Source organism: Ammospiza caudacuta, chromosome 6, assembly GCF_027887145.1.
Source record: "Ammospiza caudacuta isolate bAmmCau1 chromosome 6, bAmmCau1.pri, whole genome shotgun sequence".
NCBI classification, from domain to species: Eukaryota; Metazoa; Chordata; class Aves; order Passeriformes; family Passerellidae; genus Ammospiza; species Ammospiza caudacuta.
In genome coordinates, this window is record NC_080598.1 from 18096941 (window position 1) to 18116764 (window position 19824).

At 40.8% G+C, this 19824-nt stretch overlaps 1 protein-coding gene across 5 annotated transcripts in view; it reads right to left on the reverse strand.

Moving 5' to 3' along the window:
• Positions 1-2212: 2212 nt before the first annotated feature.
• The window catches only part of PTPN5 (protein tyrosine phosphatase non-receptor type 5), a 77605-nt gene continuing 59993 nt past the window's right edge, over positions 2213-19824 (reverse strand). For all 5 annotated transcript variants that reach the window (XM_058806713.1, XM_058806716.1, XM_058806712.1 and 2 more), the window contains exons 10-14: positions 19579-19716; positions 16145-16255; positions 10482-10642; positions 7745-7858; positions 2213-4074 (exon numbers count right to left, since the gene is read on the reverse strand). In XM_058806713.1, the coding sequence (XP_058662696.1) occupies positions 3981-4074; positions 7745-7858; positions 10482-10642; positions 16145-16255; positions 19579-19716 (618 nt within the window). In that variant the 3' untranslated portion in view covers positions 2213-3980. The remainder of the gene's footprint in view (positions 4075-7744; positions 7859-10481; positions 10643-16144; positions 16256-19578; positions 19717-19824) is intronic.

The window sequence follows — 19824 nt, forward strand, 5'->3', positions numbered from 1 at the left end:
GGCCCAAAAGCTTGGGCAGGTCTAATCATAACCCCTTCTGTGACTTTCACACCACAGGAAAGTAGCATCTGTTGTGTTCAGGTGCTGGAGCTTGATCTCTATCAGTGCTCAAAGGAGATTAGATTATTCTCTTTCCTTGCATGTAAAGGAAGAAATTAACTTGTTTGTGAATATGTGAAATTCACATATTGAGGCACTAGAAATCAATGCTTGTGTTGCCTAGAGCACACAGATCTTTGACTGCCTGTACCTTTTGCACAAAGCTGCAAATGCTGCTTTCATTCACCTATTTCTTCTGTGCTTTTGAATGGAGAATTTTTTTTAACTTGCAGGGAAAAAACTTCCTTGAGCTGCCCTACTTTATCCTAAGGTGACAGTCACTCTTCCAGACACCAGGAAATACTCATCTACAGACTTGGCAGAAGAAAAAAGGGACTTCAGAAAAAGTGTTTTGTTTTTTCTCCATAGCAAATCCGTAAGGCATGACCACCTATGGGCAAGCTGCGTGATTCCTCTTCTGAAGAGACAGCAGGGAAGTGACAGGAACCAAGGTCCTGTTTTGCCCTGTCTTCATTCTCAAGTCCATTTTGCAACTGCAAATTCACATGTTAAGATTTTTCCGTTGTAGACCAATTATAAAGAAAAGTCCAGAATAAATAGATACTTTTGAAAGTCTTGGAAGAAATGCAGTTCTCTTCCCTACATTACTACTAGGTAGTTGACATTTAAGAATAATTGGACTAAGTCATCTTTATCTTGATCCTTCAGAGACCAAGTCGTGCTTTATCTGGGGACAGCCCTTACACTCAAGTGCAATCTTAGTTTTTGTTTTTACAGAACTTTGGCATCTGCTGATCTCAGGCTACCTACATGAGGACAGAATGTGCCATTAGTCTGTTACCATGACAGAAAGAGGAACAGGATAAAGCTGCTTAAGTGTGGTGACCAAATGACCAGCAAACAACCAAGGCACTGAGCTAGGCTCTGCCCTTGTCCAAGTGTGAAAAAGGTGATCAAAAAGAACACATCACAGTTGGTTCTAAATAAAATAAACTCATGTTTGTTATATTTTTACCCACCTGCAGAGAGGAATTCAGTCCTCTGGGAAACCACTGTGTTGTAGGTACTAATGCTCTGGTCTCTGGTACAAAGAGTCCCGGGCTCTGAGCAGGAGAGAGTGGATGAAGTATGCCTGGAATTTTCATTTAATAGAAAAGGAGTAAAAAGACTAGGCAGAGACATAGCTTAGCTCCTATTGTCAGCTCAGTTTCAAACACACAGATTACAGAAGCAGCAGCCCCACTCATCTCAAGTGCTTGCACACGGCCAGAGCTCCTTCCTGCTCATCTTAAGCACTTCTTAAGACTACCTGTGGTGCCAGGAGATCAGAACAGCTGATAAAATGTCCTTCAGATCTCAAATTCTATTAAAAAAAAAGTAAAGAAAAAAAGAGGCAGAAATAAGTTAATTATGATAAGGCCAGAGAGTAAATAGGAGGATTAGCTCCAAATCTGTTAGACAAAATAACACTTTAAGAGGCATTTGAATATTTTGATCCTGACCAAGTGGTATTGCCTAGTATGAGGTGGCAGCAGTGCAGCCCTTGTCACCAGAGCATACAACAAGGCTGACATGTGCTTTGTAGCAGTGAATTGATGCCAAACAACCTGATTTTATCAACAACCACACTCTCCAGACATTCCACGCGTGTAAAATGGGAGCGAACAGCAGGCCAGATTTCCTTCATCGCTGTAAATCATTCACTTCTACTCAAGTCAGTGAGGCACTGCCAAATAACACCTGCTGAGGATCTGTGCAAGGACCTCAAGGTCAGTATCTTAGAGCTCTTTTAACCTTGCTTACCATAAAGTTATTCTCCTCTAGAAAATCTCCTTATACAGGAGGCAATTTATATTTTGAACTTACCTCCTGTATGCACACTGCCCTCCAAACAACAAATATTCTTTAGCAGATGCATGGGAAGCTGATGACAGAGCAAGTAGTTTTATTCACTGAGTCAGTTTTGACATGGAAGGGCACTGAAAAGCTGAAAAATATTTACAGGGAGGTTCCATTTTCAATATTAACCAGAATATCAATGGTTATTTTGTTATTTTAAAGGAGTGCTTAAATGGAATAGTGTTACCCCTTCGAAGAAGTTGGTAGCACAGAGAATATAGCTATCAAGACTTACATAAAACTAACAGTCATGTTATGCTCAAAAGCTTAAGTTTATTGCTCTCTTTAATGACTATCACCAGTATTTTAAAAAAGAATGCCAGTTCTTTCTGCTAGCTTCTCACTGAAGGAAATATTTTAAATACAGCAATAAAATCAAGTGGTTTAAAGAGAACACATTTTGCCACACATTCATGCAAACCCTGCAGACAGGATTTTTACAGGTTCATGGATACAGAATAAACACAAAGATGTGTACTGAAATATTGGGAAACTTTTTCCCCACAGTGATGAAGTTGTAGGCGTAACATTTCAGGCCTTACCCTGCACCTGCTGACGTCAATGGCAAAACATCAGTGGGAGCAGGATCGGCCCTTATTGTTCTGAGAGCTGCTTTACCTTCTCCTGATTAGGAAGTGCAGTAAATTCTCAGAATCTTCTGCACTAATAGAAGCAGTGGGTTTTGGTTATTGTTACAAATAAAGAGAAGCAAATATATATTTTTAGTAGGTCATCAGAGCTTCTATTCACAAAACACTCATCTTTCATGTTAAGGATCCTCTGTACCTCCATTTTTCTCTGCTCAGTGAAGCACTAAAATGTGTGCTCACCTCTAAGCATTAAACATAAGCTACAATCTTCCCAGCCTGATTGAAGTCTAAACCAAAAAGCACAGGCAGCAGTCTGTATTATTGGAAAAGAAATACTGTTGCCTGGACCAGTGGTTAGAACAGGGCAATTATTGTCTAAATTTGGTTTGAGGGCAAATTTCTCACAAAGCAGCCAACAAGTTCACACTGATTTTTTTTTTTTTAAGCTGCCTTTAGGATTTGCATTAATTTAAATAGGCACTGGACATATGGTTACCCTCAAAACTTTGAAACAAGTATAAATTCATAGAATAAAAGTGATTTTATTATTAGATTTTTAATAAAGATGAACTAAAAAAATGTCTCACCTGATTTTGAATCTCAGATTTCAGGAGAAATTCTATTCTATGTAAAAATAGAAACTATTTGCAGAAATACAATCTGTTTGCCAGATGACTAAGATGCCCAAAAATTGACAAAGAAAAGGTAAAGCACAAAGCATATATGTTCAGATTAATGTCTATTCAGATTCACCCCACTGTGATGATACTGGGGTACACTGCTGGTAAGAATTCGAGGCAAGAATTTGACTCACGTCACTGAAATCTTGTTTCCCCCTTAGTTCTGATAACACTGGTAATGGACTGCTTTAGAAAAAATAAACAAGCAAACACGATGTGTGAAACATCATTTCAATGCAAATCTACTTGAGTCTTTCAATGCAGAGGCTCAGAAGGTTTACGATACACACAGTATTCGGTAATTTTATAAGTAAAAACAATCAGAAAGAGGCAAAAATTTACTTTCAAGCTTAGTCAACATACAGCACATTTCAGCATGACAATTCAAAAAGATGCACACTGTATTTGGATATATTAGCAATGACCTTTTAAAAAAGAACAAACTGAAGACAGTGGATTTTTTTCTGGTTTTTTTTTCTTGCTTTTGTAACAAATGAAGCTACTATAATTATTTACAGTATAAATAAGCCTTTTTTGGTGAAGATTACGTCCTGTCATGTATGTTTAAGACAAGACGTACCTCAGCTCTTTAATGTCAATGCAAACAAGAGCATAAAAGCAATATCAAAGTAAAATAATATCTTTCCAGCTAAGACAGCCAGGTTACCATGTCTCTTTTATCAGATCTGAAATATATCTGAGCGCAGTCAAAAGTTCTCCTGGCTTTAGCCTTTAGGAATATCATGAACACTTATTCTTCTGCTGCTCTAGAAAGCTGCTTTCCGTACAAGCTCATGACATGATGCACAAATTGATACTGTTCACAAGTCTGGATCATTCCTCCCCTGAAAGGCAAGAAGAAAAGGGGAGGGAAAGAGCAGTCTTATTACTTGCAAACACGTGAGGAAATAGTACAGCTAACATGAAGCTTGTGCTCCACACCAAAGGTCCATTCCAAAACTTTCTGAAAAGAGTGAGAAGTGCCCTTTGATAGTAACCAGCTTCAAGCCTTTCCTCCAGCTCAATTTTGAAAGTGTCTGCTGAGCAAGGAACAGAAGGTAGTGAGAACAAGAATGGGCTTTACAGTTATTTTCCTTGGCAGACGCTCTCCTCCAGGAAAGCATCACCATTATCATTTACTCTTACCTTACCTGAGCACGTGTATTCCAAGAACCCTTCTGTGAAAAGTAATTCCCACTTCAAAGCCCTAGACAGACAGATGGGAGCAGGGGAATAAAGAGGAGAAGCAGCTTATCCAAGACTTCACAGTTGCACTAGGGACTGAATTTGGGACCAAAGAGGGCCAGGCCAGGCCAAGCCACACCAGCCCAGACAACTGATGCAGTTTACCCATTCTGCAATGAGGATTCTTTCCTCTGGGCCACTCCACATCAAGCTTTTGGCAAGTTAGCCAGAAAACTAGGGATGGCCATCAGGATTTTGGAGCACGCAATGTTACTTTAGAAAGGACAGTTCAGATTTGTAACTGAGTTGACTGCTATGCACACCCTGATAGCAAAACATCCCTCATCACAGTAGCCTGTTTTGGTTCAGCTTATTTTTCAGCTTTTAATGTTATCTTTAAAACTGAAAACCTGAAAGGAAATGCATGCAGAAGTGAAAGTAGTTTGATTTTCCATGCATCATTACCCTATATATTTCTGCAAGTAGCATATTAACTAACATATAAGCACTACAGGGGGAGACAGAAATAAACAAAACCAATCAGGATGAAGTTGTTAATTTTAAGCAGATTCTACTAACATTTGAAATTTTGCTAAGAGTACCATCAAAAGTAATAGGATCTCTTGACAATCCTTTATGAAGGCAATTAAAACTTCTATCTGAAGCTCACAGAAAGTGTACAGAGAATTGTGCCAGCACTGGTGTGGGTGCACAGATCCCAGCAGCATGGTGCCAAAAGGAGACTGAAATGACAAGTGGAGCTGAGGAACATGGGAACCCACGGGTGATTGGAGCCAACCAGACTGTGTCAGTCTGAGGAAGAGCATATGTGGTGCATTCCCTTAGAAACCTCACCAGAGAACATGAATGAAAAGCTGCTTCCTCTAAGCCAAATGGGTAGCAGACTGCTAGCTCTCTCCTTGGGGACAGCCCTTTTCTATGGGGTCCAACTTAGCCATTATGGGTCACACAGCAGCCATACCAGTAAGGGGGAGATGAGCAGGAAAGACAACCTTGTCTTTCAGCTCCTTGCACTTATTTTGTTAAGCAGCTGCTTGAAATAACACTTAACAACGAGCAGGGAAGAGCAGGGACCTATTCTCTAACCTCTCATCGTCTAGCAAAGGTGAGAAAAACACACTGTGTTTCTAAAAAAAATAATAAATTCCTAGCTGAGCATCTCCTCCCCATCTGCTCTCCTTAATACAAGCTCACAGCTGATTTGTTTCTGAGTCCCTCTGTGCTCCACACAGCACTGAAATATATCTATGTCAGACTGCGATACACAAGGAATATTAGTCACATCTGACAATTTCTCCCCAAGAAGTTCCATTAACAGTGGGGTTGCACCCTGAAGTTGTAGCAGCAGAAGCAACAGTGTGCCCACTGAGATTCAGACCACAGGAAATTATTTTCCTTTTTATCCAGTTTCCTGCTATGTGATGGCTTCCTCCCTTGTCACACATATGCACACCATGACGTGTGCTTGCTGTCCAGGCTTTAGCACAGAATTTTGTTTTCACCCCTATTTGCCACAGAAACCTTTGAAATCTGAGTTACATTGTGGGCAATGATAGCAAATGTCTCTCAGCACTGTGGGAAGGATGCAGGAATGATTACTTCCTCTCCTTAGTCATAGTAGGTTATTTTAGGACCATCTGTTGGCCACTGATGCAAAGCCCAGTGCACAGAACTTTTCCAAGGGATTTGTGAGGGAATGAAGGGAAAAACCCCTTTGTTCTCTCTCAGGGGTACATGGCAACCTCAAAGGTGGTTCTCAGGGCTAAAGCCAACCTTTCTATCTCTGTGTAAAGCAGGGAGGTCTTCAGACATCTACTCTGGCCTACATTCAGTCTTCTTTCCCTAAGTCCCTGGTGACTCCTTACCATCCTAGACAGTAATGATCAGGCAAGAGGAGACACAGTCTTCCCTCTTACAGCTGCTTGGACACTGTCTCAACCTCTCATGCTACTTCTCAAGTCCCCTGGAGATTCTGGGGGGAGTTAATGAAAATGAGAGTGGGTGGCAGCATGACTTCCAAGAGACTACAAGCCCTATTTTTCAGTCCTTAAAGAAATCATGCTTTTCTGTAGGAAGGATGGTGATCTGCTTTCCATCTTCAGTATTTTACCCCATGACATTTAAATGGCTTTTATCTATTCCATCCCACTCCTGAGAGCTACATGGCAGCTACAGAGGCTCCTGCAGTCTTCCTTTTCCCCTGTGGTGTCCTTTAAGTATGATTTTCCTTCTTCAGAGTCTTAAAGTGACCGCCAGTTCCCCTCTCCCTTCAAAGCTAGTGTTTGCAATTGGTCTGCTGTATCACACATATTTGTAAGCAGGCACCTTCAGCCTTCATTTGCGTGGCAATTTTCCTGTGTAACATTAGTCACAGAGACAAGATATTTCACATTCAGACAGATATTTAACTGGACCATGGATAATCAGCACTCACTATTCATAATCTGGTTTTCTTTTTCTCAAGAAGCCTTCCCTTGTCTGGGCTAGAATCCACTGAAACAGCCAAATCTCTAAGCCCCTGCAGGTCCCTGTCTATCAGAGCCTCAGCGGGGCAGCAAGCATTTCATTTTTTGCCTCCCACTGAGCATAATTTCTTCTCTGAAATAAAGTTCAGCGTGGGGTTGAGGCTCTTTTTTTTCCCTCAGAAAAAATCCTTGGTATGTTTTTCGTGACATCTCTTCCCCCGACTACATTTATCATTATCATTAGAGAGAGCACTGAGACATGTTTTGATGGCACTTGAAACCAGTGGGAGAGGAAAAATAGCATCTCTGGTACAAAATTCAAGTCTGTTTACTTAATAATCAAACTCAAGGTGGTGCGTTAAGAAATGCTTAACTGGAAACCATTGAATTTGTGGAGATTTTCACAGCTCCTTTCATATGTCTGCAAACACTCCAGGTTGTGCACTCTCCTTCCCCAGGCAATGTCTCTTCTCCAATGGCTCACAGCTATATGAGATAAATTTTCATTACTCCTTCTGGGAGAAAAGTGATGACCTGTGGCTCTGAACTAAAGTACAGCAGATCTTTGAGCCTTTGCTGCTGTATGAACAAATGGGGTCAACTCCTCAGCTGGTAAAAGGTCGCCCCTTGCTTCATGGAGACGGACAGCTGTGAAGCTAATTCAGCTCTAGGGCTGTTCAGTAAGGTTTACTGCTCAGGCAAAGATTACAAGTCAGAGCAATGTTCTCTCTTGGCCTCTACTTATGTTTGTTCTTCCTCTCTCCTTATTTGCTTCTCCTTAAATAAGGGGAACTATTACCATTTTTGCTTTTTATTTTTCTGGAAAGGAAGCAGGCTTTCTTACCTGTCTAACCGTAACTGGCAGGTTGTTCGCAAAATGTCAACTATGCCCTCGTTCTTCAGCTGTTTACAGCAGACACTTGTGGCAATAAAGCAGCCAGTCCTCCCGATGCCTGCACTGAGGAAGGGAAGAGCAGAGAGAGGCAGTGGAGATGTCACAAGGATTTTGGAATTTCCCTGTCAAATGACTGTCACTAAAGCAGCACAGACCCCATCATCCCTTTTGTCCCTCCGACCTTTGCCAGCTGGGTGCTTCCAGATGGAAAGCCATAACTAGGAAAAGATACCAACTTTGTTGGATGACATGATTAAGTGTGAACCACTCACAGAAGGGTGAACATTGCAGATACAGGGCTAAAAATGGACTACTGGAGACTCATTGACCCAATAGGTTGTTGAACCTCTCACTGAACCACCGAAAAAAAGTTTCTGCATTTCTTAGTAAGATTTATTTGGACAGCAAGCCTTGCTTTGAAGGCAAACTTTGAAATTCTCAATTTTAACAGCATCTTTGAAGCTATTTTCATTCACAGGTAGAATAAAAAAACCCAAACTCTTGCATAAATAATTAGAGCTAACAGAAGTATAGTAAGTGTGATGTCATTTTCTGATCAGATCTGCAATCTAGTAATTTGAATTAGAGCACAATATAACAAATTCACTATCAAAAAAATTTCTTAAAATTTTCCTGAACTCTTCTGTATCTGACCAGAACTGAGTTTATTTTCACAGTACAATAGAAGCTGTGAATTCTTCTCATCACCTAAATGCTGGAAACCCTTCTTATGCATGAAATAATTAAGTGAGCATACTCAGGAATAATTACTTGACACAACTACAGGAAATCCTGCTTTCATTTACATTGTGAGAAAATTGTAATGCTAAACCACTGGCAAGAAACGTTCAAGCAACAGTGGAGCTCACAGTTCACAGCTGCCCATAAGTCCTTCTTCTTCCACTTTACCATAACCAAACAGATCACAGCACACAACTCCTGACACTGTTTACTATCCAGTTACCTCAGTATTTTACAAAGGGAGGGAACAATGTCCATTTTTAGATAAAAGAAACAGTGCTTGTCCCAGGACAAGCTGCAGGTCTCTCAGCAGCTGAGACAGCATTGGGTGGCACATTATCCACATAGAACATGTCATAATCCTATCACCATGTCTCTTAGTATATTTTTTTTTCAAATAAAAATGCCCAATTTCTCCCCAGATTGTTACAATGTCACGGGGATGACACCATGCAAGAAGACAGAACAAATATGCAAAGCAAGAGTGGCATAGTAACCAGCAGCAGATACCATAGTTCTTCAAAGAGCTCCTAGAAGCTCCTAGAGTCACAAATTTCCATGGACAAAGAAGACCTCCTTACAAACCATTTCTTATTTTCATCTGAACTAACCTAAATTTTTCCACATCTGTTTTAAAACACTGGCAGAAAAGCTGGACACGTGCTATCACACAAGCATTTTAATAGTGATTACTCCATATTAGCTTACAGTCGGATCTGTGATGACACCAGGCTACCAACCATTTCTGCCAAGAGGCTCTTTAAAAACAGTCTCATTGTATAATACCCATTTACTATGGCTTTTGGAGAGCAACCATCTGCTGTTTCCTAGAAAACATTATGCAAAATTAAGCAATATTCTGTACAAAAATAAATTTGGCAAAATGTATGTTATTGAAATGATGGAAGATTACCCTGGCAAGATAAACTGCATTTCTTATCAGGCTTTCTGCTATTTACCTGGAACAACTGTTTTGAGAACAGACTGTAATTTTCAAGTAATCACATTTAACCTTCCTAAACACTGGCAAAACAGGGCTTCCTTTTTGACCCGTGGAACTTCTCCAACTTTCCAACACCTGTAATTCATCTGTATTAAACTTTAATGTTTTAGAGTGCATGAACCAACTTCTTTTAACCACTCTTGGGGTGAAAATCAACTAGCATATCTGATTCAATAGTGGTTGCTGATGCTTAACACGCTCCCTACATAACAGTGCAAAAGAACACAGTTAATCACATCTACAAATGATAAGTAGATCATCCCACTTCTTTCTCAGGACAGAAGAGAAGTATCTATCCTCATCTATTTTTATTCTGCTCTGATTGATAATTACAATTTTTTCATCAGGAATAAGCCACTGCAAAGATTTTGCTCCTTCCATATAAGAAGCTTTCATCTCTGCCAGGGATTCTTACTGACACTTCAGTTTTACTATCAATTGCATACATTTCCTGACTATTGATTAGTACTTGCTGTAACCAGCTTTGTCATCCTTTCATTTATGTGTTATATTTAAATTATTGTCTTTGGCCTAATAATGATTTATTAAAAAAAAAAAAGCAAAGAAGGACTCCACAAAACAGGGAGGTTTGATGCTTAAAATTTAATGCTATTATTTGTCTGCTTGCATGTGTTTTCGTACTCAATTTCACCTAATGTATGCTAATCTTTACTAACCTAGCCCTTCAAAGAGAATTATTGCTATGAAATTATTCTTACAAGTAACTGAGCCACTGCCAGCTTCTATGGTTGACTCAGTCTGTATCTGAATGCAACACTTGGTAATAGAAAATCATTGCCACTAAGCTTTGAAGTTCCAAGCACATTTCAGCAGCAGTTGGGCAAGATTTCACACATGTGACTGATGGCCTGTGTGGCAGTCTCTGCACTGTGTCACTGTATGCAAAGAAACCCTTGGAATTCAGACAGAACATTTATTTACCTGCAGTGAACAATCACTGGGGCATTCTTCTCCTCTGTGCTCTGCATGGCCTCTTCCACTTCCAGTACTAGCTGTAGCAGAGGAGGGGCCTGGTCTGGTGTCTTCTGGTCTGGCCAAGACGTGTACCAGTAATGTTTCAGATTTCTGATCTCTTCTCCTTTCTGCAATTCAGTTAAGACAAACACCACAAAAGTTTTACAAGAACTTCTCATTGTAAAATTGATGCTGAAACATGGCCTTCCCTGTAAGACTAAGATTGAACCAATGTGCTGGAAACAGAAGATGGCTGAGCACACAGAGTCCAGGAGATTGCTGCAGAGCACTGATGTGATCTTTTTGACACAGGTGGTGGAGGAACCAACAAGGAGAGGTGACCTTGTGTTAAGTACATGTTTGGGCACGTGAAGGTTGGGAGCAGCCTTGACTGCAGTGACCAAGAGATGGTGGAAGATCCTACATGGAAGGAGCAAGGGCAATAAGTAGGATTACAAGCCTGAAGTTTGGAAGAACTAACTTTGATTCCTTCAAGGACTTAATTGCAGGAATCCCTTGAGTTAAAGCCCTAGAAGACAGGGAATCCAAGACAGCTTATTAATATTCAAGCATCACCTCCTCCAAGCTCAATTTTTGGTGCATCCCTCTGGGTAAGAAATCATGCAAAGAGGGCAGGAGCCATGCATGGATGAACCAGAAGCTTGTGGCAAAAAAAAAAAAACCAAACAACCAAACCACAAGAAGGAAATCTATGGAATATGGAAAAATGGACATGGCACTTGGGAGGAATATAAAAATGTTGTCAAAGTATGCAGAGACGTGACAAGAAAGATTAAGGGCCACTTGAAATTAAATCTGGCACGGGATGTGAAGTACAACAAGAAGGGTTTCTTCAGTTGCATCAGTAGCAAAAGGAACGGCAGGGGAAATGTAGGCCTGCTGCTGAATGAGGTAGGAGCCCTGGTGGTAGAGGATACAGAAAAGGCAGAATTACTGAATGCCTTCTTTGTTTCAGTCTTCATTGCCAATGCTGGGCCTCAAGAATCCCAGACCTTGAAGGCAAGAAATTCTGGAGAAAAAGCCAACTTGCTTTTGATGAGCATTGGGTTAGAAAGCATTTAGGTAAACCTCAAACCCACAAATCCATGGGCTCCAATGGGATCTACCCATGAGTGCTGAGGGAGCAGCCAGATGTTACTGCTAAGTCACTCTCCATTATCTTGGAAAGATCATGGAGAACAGGAGAGATGCCTGAAGACTGAATGAAAGCCAATGCCACTCCAGTTTTCAAAAAGACAGCAAGAGGGAGGACCCAGGCAGCTACACACCAGTCAGCCTCAGTTCCACCCTAAAAAGGCAATTAAATACCTCACCCTGCATATCACCTCTAAACACATGGAAGAAGGTTATCTGAATTATTCATTATGGATTTTCCAGGGGGAAATCATGCTTGACCAGCTTGAAAGGTTCATATGACAGTATGGCTCGCTGGGTGGATGATAGGAGAACAGGAATATTGTCTATCTTGACTTCTAAAAAGCAGGGCTTTTCACCCTGTCTCCCATAATCTCCTCATGAGGTAAGCTCAGGAAGCATAGATTAGATGAGTGGACAGTGAGATGTATTGAGAACTGGCTGAATGGGTCCAAAAACCGTGATCTGCAGCCAAGAACCCAGTTGAAGGCCCATAGCCAGTGGCCTTCCCCTGAGATCAGTACTCAGCTCAGCACTGTTCAGTTTACTCATCAATGACCTGGATGAAGGGGCAGAAAACACCCTCAGTATACTTTTCCTGATGATGACACAAAAGTAGGAAGAGCGGCTGACACACCAGAAAGCAGTGCTGCCATTCCATGAGACCTGGGCAGGCTGGAGAGCTGGACAGAGAGGAACTGATGAAGTTCAACACAGAAAGTACAGGTCCTGCATATGGAGAAGAATAACCCCAGGCATCAGTACAGTGTGGGGGCTGACCAGCTGGAAAGCAGCCTTGTGGAGAAAGGACCTGGTGAACAACAAGCTGTCCACAAGCCAGCAGTGCCCTTGTGGCCAAGGAGGCCAAAGGTATCCCACGGTACATTAAGAAAAGCAGAGTTTTCACATTGTGAGTGGTGATCCTGCCTCTCTCCTCAGCCCTAGAGAGGGGGCACTCCACTCACCTGGGGTGCTGTGTCCAGTTGTGGGCTCCCCAGCTCAGGAGAGACAAAGCACTACTTCAGAGGGTCCAGTGGAGAGCCATGAAGATGATAGGACACTGGAGGACCTCACTTAGAAGGAGCTGGGCCTATTTAACTTGGAGGAGACACAACTGAGAGGGGCCCTTATCAAAATCTGTAGGTATCTGAAGGGAGGGTGTCAAGAAGATGGGGCTTTTCAGTAGGGCTTGGCTACAGGACAAGGGCAAGGGGCACAAACTGATGCACAGAAAGTTCCATCTGAATACAAGGAAAAAGTTTTTGAGGGTGATAGAGCACTGAAACATATTGCCCAGAGAGTTTGTGGAGTCTTTGTCTCTGGGATATTCATGACTCACCTGGACACAAGCACATAGAACCTGCTTTAGGGGAACTTGCTGTAGCAGGCAGGTTGGACCAGATGATCTGGTCCCTTCCAACCCCAACCATTATGTGAATACTAAATGGAATAGAAATCCAAATGGGAAGCCACACAACACAGAAATCTGGACTTCCAATATTACGACTGCACTTCAGCAAACTGCCTTACAAAAAAACCAAAACAAAACAAAAAAAACACAAAAAAATTCCCCCCCCACAAAGTATTCTGCTCTTTTAGTGCCAAGAGCTGTGTGCAAAACACTCCAGGTGGTCTGTTCCCTCTTGACAGATTCATTCAGCAAAGCCAGAGCTGTGCTTGTGACATAATTGCTTTCATAATGTATTTGACAGACAGAGAGCCAGGAGCCATATCTCTGTCTCTGATAGCTAGATAAATAGATGAGGGAGAGAGATGGGAGCTTATTTTTCTATCTCTTCTGACAGACAGACTTATATCAGTCTCCTGTCAATTCTACTCTTCTCTTAGACACGGTGAGAAAGTCAGAGGCAGTATGGAAGGTGGGAATTGTATCTAGTTGCAGTCCAGATCTTTTTGAGAGACACAAATTCTGATTCTCTGTCTCAGCATGGTTATGAATATAGCAAATGTGCTGTTTCCTTTTTGGAGTGCCAAGTAGCGCTGTGAGCTTCTGATTTTGTGTGTTCAGAGTGAAATCCTTCTGTCTGATTTCTAAAGGTGCAAAATAGTAACATGGTGCCCAGGGAACTGGCCTTACCCTTGCTGCCACTGCACAAGCCAGCTGGCACAGGGCAAAGTAAATGTTTGCAAAAGGTCCAAGAACAAAAGTGTTAGCTTCCACAACCCTCCCTTCAAACCATGGCTGGATGAGTTGAAGAGAGAAAAAAAAGAAAGACAAATATAACTCTTTCTGAAGAACAAGGCACAAAAATCTGAAAACAGTTTGTCACATACTCCCAAGTCCCTCCCTGTGCTTGTCAGTCACTGAATGCTCTGTGGTTGTGCATTTTCCACTCTTCTCTGGATGACAGAGCTTTTGCACAGCTTCACAGTGAACTAGATTGGGAAAGCAATCATGTTAAATTGTTTTCCTTTCTTGAGATGGATTAATTTTCAGATGGATCAATCAGTTTCTCCCTTTAGCTTGGCACACAATCACAAACACTTGTGAGGGCACATGGGAGATGGCTCAAGGATCAGAACAAGGGAGCTGGACAAGGGAGGCTCAGCTTCATTGAGACGTTGTTCCATCTTACACTGGGTTTAAAGTGCTCACTGAAGCACAGCCACAGGATCCTTAAGGCTGTGTCTAGCTCACTTCAGGAACAGAGACTCTTACTATCATAGCACAGAGTCTGGCCTTAGGTTATTTATCCTAGGGAGAAAATACTTTGTTTAAGAGAGCACAACTAGTTATCATGAATAGCACTCAAACTCACTACAGTAAATCAGATCAACACTGCTCTGAAACGCAGTTGCTTTTGAATGTGTGACTATGTGTGAGTCACAGAAGTTATGAACACTCAATTCTTAACTCAGTTGTGAAAAATTATAATAAAAATGCTGTCAATAACACTGACAGAAAAGTAAAAGTCATCTGAAGGAAAACATGAATCACTACATAAATCATTTAGTTGACAGCAACAGAAAACATACAGAGTTCTAGTGATGAACTCTGGATGCCTTTAGTTTTGTCTGCTGTGTTAAAAGTTTTATGCTTCTGCTTGGAGCACCCTGACTTCTGTGGTTCTGTACACTTCTGCTTTGACTTGAACAAAATATTCTCTATTGATGGTTCCTTGGGACTGAGAAGACTTGGGAACAGCTAGGAGGAAGCAAGATTTAATAGACAGTTTGAAGTCTACAGCACGTATTCTGTAGCTGAAATCATGACTCAGTGGCTAGACACTAGCAGCTCTCTCTGAGAACAGAAAACAAGTCTTGCCTATAGCCTGAGCTTTTCCTAAATTCCCAAAACCTGACATATCTTGTCCCCTATACGGAGAAAAAAATGACAGCCCACTCTGTAAAGCATGCAGTAATCATGTATTTCTGAACACTCCTGTTTAAGGGCAAACTTAAGTCAATTCATGGCTTGTCCAGTTTTCACTACCAAGTCAATGTATGCATGGTTCAGAACTGCTGCTCAACTATTGCCATTAAATGGCAAATGTACAGCTCTAGGGAAAGGTAACTTAAATGGAATCTTTCTTTCAGCTCTAGAACTCAGCAATTCACATCCTGACATTTGAAGGTGGAGGGAAGAGATATTGACCCACTAGTACTGAAAACAAAACCACTGTCTAACTGAAAAGCAAAACCAGATGAGCTGCAACCCTGCAACATGTAGATATTCTTCACTTCCCACTTGTCATGGAGCGCAATTTTCTCCTTGCTGCCTTTGCCAAAAGCATGAGTGACAGACTTTCTACACTCTGAATCCAGACATGGGATGTCATATGCTGGCTTTCTGCCCATTAGCATATGGCTGAAGAGACTTGAAACTGGTTGGATAAAAGAAGAGTTTTTCCAGCTTGGAAAGAAATTGTTGTGTTATACTGAGGTTGGGGTAAATCCGGCAGATGAAAGACGTATGAAGTTTATGTAAACAGACTGTTACTAAAACACGTAGCTTGATAGTCCAGAACTTAGCAATGGAAAGAGTTGTAAAATAGGACTTTGGTACTTTCGAATAAGTAGTATGTAAGTTCTTAAAAAATTAAACCAGTACTGAAACTTTCTATCCACAAGATGATAGAATGGTTACTGGTATATGAAACTACACTTGCAAAGCAAGACGCTCTCTGTGAGCTGACATTTCATTCACAATGATCAATGAACCTGGAGGACAAAGGCACAGAATGAGTCACTGATTTCTTACCCAGTGAACCCCATACTATTACAACTGTCCTGGTGACTTTCAGACTATACACATGCAGCCTAAACCTCTGACTGCTGCTTTTCCTGTAACTTTCATGTTGGTGAACTGGGCAAAGCTACAATGACTTCAGTAATGAAAAGTGGTATTTGTCCAGCACCACACTGTGCAGAAGCTTTCTACACAACTCCCCTTGAACATCTGCATTCATAGGTTTAGACAGCTAAGCTACTGTAAGTACATTGGAATTATTTACCTTTAGGGTGATGAGCCTTAAACGGTAATCGTCTGCTTGTATGACTCTGTTAACTGTGATTTCTATTCCTTCATAGGTGACCTGTTCCTCTGGCCAATATTCTGTGCATTTCTGTGTGCAATATAAAACAAATCCAGTTAAGCAGGTGTCAAGGGAGGCTTGGTTTCTTTCTCCTCTGAAATTGAATATAGCACATGCATAGATGAATATGAATAAATTTTGTTTCTATAATAAGTACAAGCTTTCACTTACTAAACAGGGACCACATTTCAGTTGATTTTTGCTGAATCCATAATAGCCTGATTGCTTGATTAAAAATGCACAAATCAAGTAATTACTAACCAATGCTTTTAAATACACACATCCTTATTTATCTTTATGCAACTGATGTGCATTTTGAAGGTTCATTAGAGAGGCTGGTGGCAATGTGCTTGTGTTTTAAATTAATCTTGAGATAATAATGATTAGTATAATATACACTAGTTACCAATATATCTGTGCTTCATATATACTGATGTAGAAACACAAAATACAGCTTTTCTATTTTTTATAATGGCTCAATGCTCTCTAAATATAAAATGATAATTTGCATATGTTTTTGCACAAAATAACATGACTGGGGATGCTTGGGAAAATAGATTATGCACCAAAATCCACTTAAAATTGTCAGTGAGAATCTTTCAAAGATAGGGAAGTAAAAGGCTGTGAGAGAGATTGGACTACTACATTTGATTTTGCCAAAAGCCAGTAAGAGATACAGCCAGCACAACCTGACACTTGGAAACACAGAAACTACAGTCCATTTGCAGATCTACTCTGTGGTACTGATACACTAGAGATGAGCCAGTGCAAATTTGTAGGTCCCTCTGATCCTGGAAGGAGGGCTAAAAGAGATTTGTTTTGTAATTAGTTTCTCTAAATTAATCAATATGCAAAGGCAGAGGCAGGCATTTCAATGTGGTGCACAAATTAGTTGATGGACAAGGAATGACACGAATCAGGCAGAGGCTGAGAAAAAGGCTCCCTTGTGATAATGCAAGAAGTTATTTCATTATCACAGGGGAGCAGGTATCTGCTACTCAACAAACCTCAGTAAAGATGATGCTTGTAAAATTTCTCTTTTACATAGCTGTATACAATCTTACAGGAAACAAGTTGAATGATTTTTCTCTCCCTCACCAAACGTAATTCCACTTGAGCAGAAAGACTAACAACAGAAAAGTACCCTGCAAAGTTACTGAGTCAAAATTTTTGTGTGGGAGAATCAGAGTTGTTCCATCTGCACAGTACATCAGTTAATAACCCACTGGGAGTGTGGCCCACTGTGTCTCTGTAAAGTTATTTATGCAGATTGTGTTTTTTCTTCGTCTACTCATAAACTGCAGAATCCACTGCAAAAATTGTCGAGAGTGCTACCAGCTATCAATAGCACAGACACTGCTCTGCTTAAAGGAGTGGAGTAAGAGTGCCCACTCATTTCTGGGGGCTGCCTGTCAATTCAGATTAGAAGTGACAGAGGGCTGAGGTGCAGAGCTTTTAATCCTCACATTAGTGAAGCCATTGCACTGAGAAAGAACACAAAGTCTCTCTTACTAGCATCATTGCTGAACAAAACTTTTGGGTTTGAATCTATGTACTTTGAGTCCTGCTATTCATCTATTAATAGAAGTGTTGCAGATAAATGGAGTGAGTATAGAAGATGTTTGCATGAAAGGACCTTGTATTTATGGCTGATATTGCTGACATCAATACATTTTTGACAAAAAATGTATCAGGAAAGACTCAGCAGCTCTGTTGTGATATACAGGCTGTAGCAAGCACCAGTTCTATAGTGCATCAGCACTGCAGTGCGCTGCTTCCAAGACTGACAGGAGGGTTGAAACACTTGGTCAGTGCAGGTAGGAGGCAATCCAGACATAAAGGTTATTTTGCCTTCCTGTTATACAGTCTTGTTATGAAAACTATAGTTGAAGAGCATTTCAGATATGTCATTCAGGACCAGAATTTCCTCTGCATCTTCTTTAAACCTCAAAGTCTGCAAAGGATTCTGGGGTACAAACTATGTTACGACATTTTAATGTTGTATATGCCAGAAAATGGCAACTTTGATTAATGAGCAAGTTATTGCTTCAGTGCTGCTGCTCAGATACAGGCAGGTGCAAATTCAAAACTTGAGTGAAAACAAAGCATTCAGATCAGCAACATACTCTTCATATTTTGCATTGTTTTTAGCAATCCTTGACAGGACATTTCTAATGAGCCAGATGTAATAAATGACCATTTTTAACTTGCAAAGCATCATAATTCTGTGTCAGTCTTGTTCATATCTTTTTTTCAATTAAGTTGAAAAAAATACATGAACATATTTATTTTATATCTGTGAAAAGCAAAGGTTTCTGCACATGCATGATTATGGGCACTAAGCTTTCAGCTAGCAGATAAGCTACAACTCCGTCTGTATGCTGGATGTTTGCCCATATTCTTTGCCTTCTTAGCATCTAAAGCTTCTTCTCCAAACAAAAATCTCTAACCTAAATTACTAATCTGTTCTCAAGGACAAGCCTGACATACAATGGTGCTGCAGCTTAAGAAACAACATTTGGATATCTCTACCTAGCCTTGCTGCTTAGTGGTGGGGGAGGATGCAGAGCCCAACACATGCCCAGACCACTTTCTCACATCTTACACTGCCAGTAAAGGCAGATGTGAGCTCAGCTACCTGTCTGTGAGCTGAAGCCCAGGCACAAAGTTCTGGCAACTCTGCTGCGGGGGGAAGATTTCAGCAGGTAAGTAATGAACAGCTGGAGGGCTGCAGTATTATAAACTGCAAAAAAAAGGAAGAATTCACTTGAAGTGGATTAGCACAAACATCACTACAGTTTAATTTATGGTAGGTGGCAAATAGAAAATTTCAGCATCTTAATTTCAGTATTTCATAAGCATTCCCTTGACTTTCAGGGGAAGGTCCTCAATATCCAAGTCAGTTCTAGTTGTTCATTATCATACAGAAATCAGGTACTTCCTCAATGAGATGTGCATGTAGACATCAAATCATAATAAATGCAAGATAAAGCAGCAGCAACTCTACTGATTAAAGATATTCAGCCTTAGCAGTTATGGGGTACTATTGCTTTTGATTGCTTCAGAAAGAACTTCAAAGGCTGCCTGCAAATAGAGCTGGGTTAGGAGGGGTTTCAGGTCAGCTGGGAAAGGAAAATGGCAAAACCAACAGTAGGAGAAATCAGACAGCAAAACAGGACTCACAGTAAACTGAAGTGAAAGAGAAGCCCACATCTTCTCTGAGCCTGAAGAATTTAATGCTGGCTCTGATTGCACAGGCCACTGAACTAACTTCTGTTTGCTGGGTTAGTGTCTAAGCCGAAAATAACTGCTGGAGTAGAGATAAAAATATAGACTGGATGTAACAGCATTACCTCGTTCATCTCTTCTATATTGGTAATCATGACAATGATGGGAGAACGCTCCTGCCACACCATTCTCCAGAAGTCAGTGACAGTATTAACTATCGGTCCCTGAGTAGCAATATATACCTTTTCCTCTCCTCCATAGCCCTGCCAACAAAAGAACAAGAGATCAGTTTTAACAGGGATGTCCACCATAACCTTCAAGGTTAAAAAACCAGAGAGCTATCCTGGATGAAATGCTGACTGTGTGGCACT